Below are 8,490 nucleotides of genomic sequence, written 5' to 3'. Positions count from 1 at the left end.
TCACTGTACTGTGCATTTGGGCTAAGTTTACTATTCCATCAATAAAGGGTTGGAATAAGGAGTCATTTCTGAAGCTGACCTCATTTGACCCCCAAATTTCCTGGGCCCTGATGAACCCATTTCTTTGTCCAGCTCAGTAACTCTTAGTGGAAGCTGGTGCAGAATGAGGCCACAAGACAACCACCCCCAGGTGTCCAGAGCTCAGGAGATGGGACACAGTCCCCAACTGCAGATCCTTCTTGGCCTGGGGCTCCCAAGTAGAGAATCACCAAGAAGACCTCAAGATGGGAGGGAGAGGCCCAGTGAAGAAAACAGAGCCCCAGATGGGCAGGAAGCATCATTTCTGCTGGGCCTGTCCACTCTCTCTGAAACATAAGAAGAATTTTTTCCAATTTTTTTCTTGTGATTGAGTTCCAGTTGCAAAGCCCCATGGTCTGAGACATTGCAGGCAATAATTTATTGGTTGAGACCTAATTTGTGACCCAGAATCTGGTCTATTCTGGAGAAAGATCCATGTGCACTGAGAAGAATGAATATTCCATTGGTTTAGGGTGGAATGTTCTGTATGTATCTATGAAGTCCATCTGTTCCAGTGTGTTATTCTTTTGTTTCTTTGTTGATTTTCTGCTTAGATGGATCTGTCTATTGCTGAGAGTGGAGTGTTGAGATCTCCTGTATTAATGTTTTATTATCAATATGTTTCTTTATTTTGGTTAACAGTTGCCTTTTATAGTTGATTGCTCCCACGCTGAGAGCATAGATATTTACAATCATCAGATCCCCTTGTTGGATAGACCCTTTAAGAATGATATAGTGTCCTCCTGTATCTCTAACTATGGTCTTTAGCTTAAAATCTAATGGATGAAAGACCTCAATGTAAGACAGGATACCATCAAAATTCTAGAGGAGAGCATAGGCAGTAACCTTTGATATCAGCCACAGCCACTTCTTTTAAGACACGTCTCCAAAGGCAAGGGAAACAGAAGGAAAAATGAACTTTTAGGACTTCATCAAGATAAAAACTTCTGCACAGCAAAGGTAACAGTCAACAACAACAAACAAAGAGAAAACGCACGGAATTGGAGAAGATATTTTTGCAAATGACACTATAGATAAAGGGCTGGTATCCAAGATCTATAAAGAACTTCTCAAACTCAACCCCCAGAGAACAAATAATCAAATCAAAAAATGGGCACAAGACATGAACAGACACTTCTCCAAAGAAGACATACAAATGGCTAATAGACACATGAAAAAATGCTCATCATCATTAGCCATCAGGAAAATTAAAATCAAAACCATATTGAGATATCACCTTAGACCAGTTAGAATGGCAAAAACTGACAAGAGAAGAAACAACAAATGCTAGAGTGGTCGTGGAGAAAGGGGAACCATCTCACACTGTTCGTGGGAACACAAGTTGGTACAGCCCATGTGGAAGACAGTGTGGTGATTCCTCAAAGTAGAAAATAGAGCCCTACAGCCCAGCAATCGCCCTACTGGGAATTTACCTCAAAGATACAGATGTAATGAAAAGAAGGGCCACAGGCACCCCAATGTTCATAGCAGCAATATCCACAATATCCAAACTGTGGAAAGAACTGAGATGCCCTTCAACAGATGAATGGATAAAGAAGATGTGATTCATATATACAATGGAATATTATTCAGCCATCAGAAAGGATGAATACCCAACTTTTGCGTCAACATGGGTGGATGTGGAGGAGATTATACTGAGCGAAATAAGTCAGAGAAAGTCAACTATCATATGGTTTCACTTATTTGTGGAACATAGGGAATAGCATGGAGGACGTTAGGAACAGGAAGGGAAAAAAAGTTGGGGGGAGTATCAGAGCAGGATACCACCAATGAGAGCTTTGGACTCCAGGAAACAAACAGAGGGTTGTAAGGGGTGGGGAGTGGGGGGATGGTTGAGCCCAGTGATGCCTATTAAGGAGGGCACGGATTGCATGGGGCTCTGGGTGTTATACGCAAACGATTAATCATGGAACAGTACATTAAAAACCAATGATGTACTATATGTTGACTAACAAAACATGATTATAATTAAAAATTAAAAAACCAAAATGTAAGAAGTGGCCCCTCTCACCATGTGAGACCTCTCTGCCTGATGTCTGTTTCACAATCCAGAAGCAGATCGCTGCCTCACCACCCTGTTACTGCATCATAGATGCTTCCTTCCTCTTCTATCACAGATGGGGGGGGCTGTTTCTCCCCACAGAACAGAGGCCCCATCGCCCTAGCACACACATTTGCAGAAAGCAGGACCCTCAGGCCTCCACAATGTGCCCTCCTCCTCACCTGCTGCTGGTTTTGCTGTTGGGACTCACAGGTGAGCACTGCCTTGAGGGAGACTCCCCTTTCCATGCCTCCTCAACCTCTCCATGCCCCTGGGCATTTAGGGCCTCAAGGTAAACACAGGTGTGCTACCCAGACCCTCCGCAGAAGGCCTGCGGCAGAGCTAGGACTGTACTCCTGACTTGCAGATGGGGAAACTGAGGCAGAGAGAGCAACCAGCCCAGTGCCACCTACTTAAGTCAGTGGAGCTACTGGGGTTCATGTTCAGCCCACTCAGCTCCACAGCGCATCTTGTTAACCATGTTATGCTGAATGGCTCCTCAGTGGAGGCCACGTGCAGAAACATCAGAAACAGAGAGGCAAATAGGAGACATCCCACAACAGAGGCAGATGTCTCCTGAGTTCCACTGTGCTGTGTGTGCTCACAAACTCTTGATAATGATGTGCTGCATGTTTCCTAGGTGCCAAATTGTTACTGAAGTTTAACATGTACTATAATTTCACTTAATGAGTTTGTGTTTCTCTATGTCTCCAGGTCTAGCTAGTCACCAAGGCAGGAAACCCAGCTGAAAATTCAAAAGGGTCGGTGCAACATCGTTGAGCCTCTCTGTGTCTTTGTTTCCTCAGTTGTGATGGGATCTCCCTTTATAGGCTCAGGGCGAGGGCTGCTACCAGTCGCACTCTGTCAAGGAACTGTTGTGCCTAAACATGTGAGGAGACGATCAGGGTCACGGCAGGATGAGTAGACCACTGCTCTGTTTTCTCTCCAGGTGTGGCGGGTGAGGCGGGGCTGCAGGTGATCCAGCCTGACAAGTCAGTGTCTGTTGCAGCCGGACAGACAGCCACTCTGTGCTGTACCATGACCTCCCTGCTCCCCTTTGGGCCAGTTCAGTGGTTCAGGGGCGCAGGGCCAGGCCGGGAGTTAATCTTCAGTTTCAAAAGAGGCCACTTCCCCCGAGTAACAAATGCTTCAGACGTCACAAGGAGAAACAACATGGACTTTTCCATCCGCATCAGTAGCATCACCCCAGCAGACACCGGAACCTACTACTGTGTGAAGTTCCTGAAAGGGACCCCTGATGATGTGGAGTTTAAGTCTGGACCAGGCACTCTGGTCACTGAGCAGTGAGTATGGCCTGGGCCTCCTTTGTCCCCTGGTTGTGATAACAAGTCAATAAGAATGCCCTCCATAATTTGACCAACAGCTAAGAATCAGGCCTTGTGGTGGGTGTCCCCGACTTCAGCCCCTTCCACAAATCAGGGAAAGAGAGGCCTGGAGAGGTCTTGATGCTTGCTCAAGGCCCCTGATAAATGGTGGGAAAGACTAGAACCCCAGTCTGTGGGTCCACAGCTGTCGCCTTTTCTAATCTTGACCAGCCCTCTGGTTCCAGGGATGAGGGACTTACAGTCTGAGAGACTTGCCCGGTCATATGACCCAATCTTACTCCTGCCTCCAGAGAGTGACCCCTCCATGTGGCTGACTCTTCTCTAACTCAACACTTACTGAGCACCTGCTTTGCACAGGTTCTGGTCTGTGTGCCAGGGAAGAAGAAAACAAAACAGGGAAGGGCTCCTTTCTCATGAAGCTCACCTTCCCTTCCATTCCTGTGGACGAATGCACCCAGGGCAGGTTCCTGGGATATGTCTTTCTTTCAGCGTAGAAGAATCATAGTGAGAAGAGTAATAAACTCACTGTTTACACAGAAACCCCAGGATGGAGAAGTTGCCAGAGGCTGGGCATTTGTTGTGGGTCTGTCCGAAAAGGATCGTGCAATTCAAGTAGTGAGTCCCATAAGAGCACTGAATCTCCCCTCAGCTCCTGGACATAGGCATGCAGGTGGTTTTATCCAGATTGTGCAGGTGTTAACAGGAGTTCCCAGTGGTATGTCCCTTGACTGGGCACCAGTGCTACTATGTGGCTCCAGCACCAGATAGATCTGTTCCTCCTGGGAGAGCTCTCCTTCCTCTTCCCCAACCTGCCCACACAGGGGATGCCCTAGCTGAGAATGGTTGAAGCTGGAGGGACCATCTCAGCCCATTTACAGATGACACTGAGGCTCAGCAGATCCGGCCTGAGCAAGGAAGTGAGCCACAACCTGACCCACAACCCTGCTCTCTGCACACTCACTGCGCAGGTCAAAGTGGGAGAGAGTGCCCACCCTCTCCTTGAAGCGCTTGTAAATCTTGTATGGTTCTCTTTTTCAGCAATAAACATTAAGAAAACACGGGAAGAGGTGGGCTAGCTTTGCACACCCAGATCAGACAGGTATGCAAACATCTGGTGAAGTGTCGAGCCTGTTCCTGGAGGACACGGGTTCTCATGTGTAAGAGCATCCAGAGTCTTTCCCCAGTGGTTGTGTTTCTCCTTCACTGAGCAGCCTGGGGCACAGGCCTAACAGAGCAGAGAGGCCCCCCAAATCCCAGCAACACCGGACACCCCATTCCTGGCTCTGCAGACTAAGGATGACTGGGAGGCTCAACCTGGAGGGTATTCGGCTTCATGAGCAAGAGTTCACATTCTAGACTCAGATGTTAGGACCCCACATCTTCCCTCTGTTGTTGTCGAGTCAATATGTCTGGACACCCGGAGGGACCCCTCCCCATAACCACTTGCAGTGAGAATGTCAGATGGAAAAGGAGGGTGGCTGTCACTGTCGGGCTGGAGAAGGTGGGACATTTATTCTGTTGTGGATGAAACAGCTGGAGACCACAGGAAGTCCCCTTGGGATACAATGACTGGTAAGGAGCAGTCCTGTTGTAACTGGACCAAAGTAGCTTGGCTCCTTGGTGAGGGAGAGACAGAGACCACCCAGGGGAAGTTCCCTCACAAATCTGTCTTTATTTTACAGGTAAGGGATCACAGGGAATTATTTCCAAAGCCATGATGCCAAACAGGGGCAAGTAAGCTCTCCATATTAGGGCTGGAGATGAATATTCAGAGGGGGATTTTAACACTATAATGAGACTGAGGTTACTGTCAGCCACTCTTTAATTCATCTGCTCTTTTCCATCTGCATTTCCAGTGATAAATTCCAAGCAAAACTACTTGCATTCCCTTACTTGCCTCTCCCTGCAATCCTGGGAAGGAGAAATGCCTCGTGTCCCATGTCAGAGGAGGAGCCATGCTGTGCCACAGCCCCACTTGGGGTCAGCTGGCCAGCCTGGTTCTGGCTTTCTTGGGGGTCCCCTGTCTCCTCCATTCTGTTGCATACACTCTCTGACCTCAGTGAGGTTTGCAGGGAGGCGGCTAGTAACGGCTGATGCCAGCAGTCAGACCCATCAAAAACGTCCTTCCTGTGTCCAGATTGATGGGAAGCCACCCGCAGAGAAGTGAGGGCCGGGGGGGGGGGTTGAATTCAGGCCTGCAACTGCACCTTGGACCTGCCCCTGACTCAGAGTTTATCTCTGGAACCTCAGGACCTCCTCTGTGTGAGGAGGGGAGGACACAGCCTTCCATACAATCTCAGAAGGGTGGCAGGTTCTCCATAGCGCCTCACATGTATCCTGAGTGCTAAGGACCACAGGCATGCTTACTGTTCACAAGTGCTCCTCTTGTAGCCAAACCCTCTCTCTCTGTGGTGTCCGGCCCCGAGGCCAGGGCCTTGCCGGAGCAGACAGTGAAATTCACCTGCAAGTCCAATCGCTTCTCCCCCAGGAACAGCCAGCCAACCCATAGTTCTTGAATGAACCCATAGTTCTCATTTCCAGAATGCCAGGATACTCCCCTCTTCTGCTTACACCAGCCCTGGTCACTACAGTGAGGTTTCAGCAGTGACAAGGGCAGGCCAAATCAACACCTACCCTGCTCTACCTCCCACAGGGCTGGGGGCCTCATGACCAGCTGGCAGATGGAGACCCTGGTCCAAACGTGCCCACTTGAGCTGGCTTTCCAACCCCCAACCAGAGAAACTCCACACATCAGGTGACCTGGGAGGGAGACTCTCAGATGATATGAGAAGAGAGAAAGCTCACTGTGGGTGCTGCCCGATCTACCTGTGTGAGAGCGTGAAGGAGGCAGGACTGGCTAGGGAGATGTTGACACAATTCAGCATGGCAAGCCTCAGCCACTGACAGAGAGGTAGCCAGGTGAATGCTCTTTGTGAGTTGTTTTAAATTTAAAGGATTAGCTTAACCTCTGTACCCCACTTCCTCCAACCTTCTGCTGCCGGCTCCCCTCTAGAAACAGGAGCAAACATGGGCAATACAGCTCTTTCACCTCAGAAAAAGTCCAGGGGCCCCACCCAGAAGAGACCTGTTATTCTCTAACATGCCAGGGGCAAATATGGTGAGGCCCTACTCTTTCCTTTAAGATTACTCTATATATTTCAAACAAATATTTGGATTCTTTCAATTCAAATATAAAAACAAAAATGGGTCTATGTATAAAATAACAAAATCAGAAGCTGTCCTTCCAGATCCAACAGTCTATGTCCAACAGAAAGACATCAGTTGACAGTGGCAATGGGGTCCAGGTGAGCTGGATGGTGCTTGAAATTCTCCTGAGCATTAGACTGCATTTTCTTGCCTCCTGAGGGTATTGTCCAGCAAGCAGGTCTCCTGAGGTCAGGTCATCGTGAGGACTCCCTCCTCACCTCTGTACACGGGAGTCGTCAAACTGTGTGCATGGAGCAAAGCAGGGCAGCCTTGCACCCCACTGACCATGACAACTGTTCTCACTCCACTTGAGGCCAGGTGGACATTTCGTCCTATGACCCAGAGAGTTTGGCTTTGTCCTGGTCCAAAGACAAGGTCTCAGAGCCATCTTGCAGGCCAGCAGTGAGGGGTTTCCCTGGGTCTGAACCACCTCATCTGTTCACAATCTGAAAACTGAAACTGTTGGCTTATCAGAAAGAGGCTGTATGACCTGCCCCATTGGGTGTGAGAACCAATCCAGTAAACCAACCTTACCCATTCCTGAGGGCTCGTTCTCCCCACCTCTTCCCCCAAGAAGGACACCTGACAGTGAGAAAGGGGTGAGTGAGGTAAGGAACATCTTACTCTGAATTCTGCCTTGAGCAGGGGAAGAATTCATGAGCTTCAGAGCGTTGATAAGCCTGAGTCACTTCAGATAGAGTTGTTAAGTCCTTTATTAAACGAAATGAGACTGAGACAAAGTGAAAGTTATTTAAAGCTTTATTTTATGATAAGTATTAGAAGTCAGACTGACCAGCCAGGGCTGCCTCTGAAGAGAGGGACCATCCCCAGCTTACAGGCTTAAGAATTGACTGACCGACCAGTCAGGGCTGCCTCCAAAGAGGGCGACCCCTCCCCAGCTTACAGACTACCTTTTATAGAGCAAAGTCTGGCCACACATAGGTGGCCAATGAGATTGTGATCATGTTAGGTCACACGCAGGTGGCCAATTGAATTATAATTTACCCTATAGTAGCTGTTTGACCTAACCTATTATTCTGGTCAGAATTGGTGCTCAAGATTGGCACCCAAACAGTGGGGTTTACATTCTTTGGTGGTTAGGGAAAAAGTATTTGTGTTTCTTACTGATATGGATGTCTCCACCTGGCCCTACTCATCCTTGTATTCTGGGCTCTGTTATCAAGAACTGGCCGATCTGGCCTTATATTCTGGGCTCTGTTATTAGGAACTAGCTGACCATACTTTACTGGTTTCCCAGACTTGATTCTAAGTAAGTTCCTTGGGGTGGGGGTGGGGGGCCGGGCGGCAGGGTCAGTTTAAGTTTTACTGCACAAACAACAAAATGGCTTTTAACCAAGATGGAGTCGCTCTGGCTAAATAGGTCCTTAGAGAGTAAGTGGAGGACCCAGAGAATGAACTCCAGTGTGCCCTCCTCTGATGGTGCCTCCTATCCCTTCTTTTGCAGAGTCAAGGCCATCTACTCCATTCCTGATGGCTGTCACCCTGGGCCTGAAGCTGCTGCTGCTCATCACTATCTCTGCCATCTATGTCCACAAGAAGTGAGCGCCGGATTTTAAGTTGTGGCTCAGGGAGGGCAGGCCACGTTTAGTCCCAGAAGAGCCAGGTCAGGGAGAGGGGCAGCCCATAGGTCACACGGGGTCAGCACCCAACTGGAGTCAAGAGCATGTGACACACCTCCCTTGATACCCTCGGGAGTCTCAGGTGTCCCAACGACGTGAGGTGTTGGTGGAGGGGGTGTTTAGCCTATAAATTGTGGGCAGGGTCAGAGGCTGTCGA

General features: G+C 48.8%; 1 protein-coding gene across 1 annotated transcript; it reads left to right on the top strand.

The window, feature by feature from the left end:
- The first annotated feature begins 2,304 nt into the window (after positions 1 to 2,304).
- Positions 2,305 to 8,256, top strand: LOC122915385 (signal-regulatory protein beta-1-like). The gene is made up of 5 exons (XM_044262200.1): positions 2,305 to 2,353; positions 3,090 to 3,444; positions 4,149 to 4,201; positions 5,878 to 5,994; positions 8,159 to 8,256. Exons 1-5 carry the CDS (start codon positions 2,305 to 2,307, stop codon positions 8,254 to 8,256), a joined length of 672 nt encoding a protein of 223 aa, XP_044118135.1.
- Positions 8,257 to 8,490: the final 234 nt, after the last annotated feature.

The sequence above is a fragment of the Neovison vison genome, chromosome 8 (assembly GCF_020171115.1).
Source record: "Neovison vison isolate M4711 chromosome 8, ASM_NN_V1, whole genome shotgun sequence".
NCBI lineage: Eukaryota > Metazoa > Chordata > Mammalia > Carnivora > Mustelidae > Neogale > Neogale vison.
The sequence above is the reverse complement of the archived record's forward strand: the minus strand, read 5'-3'. Positions and strand labels throughout refer to the sequence as shown.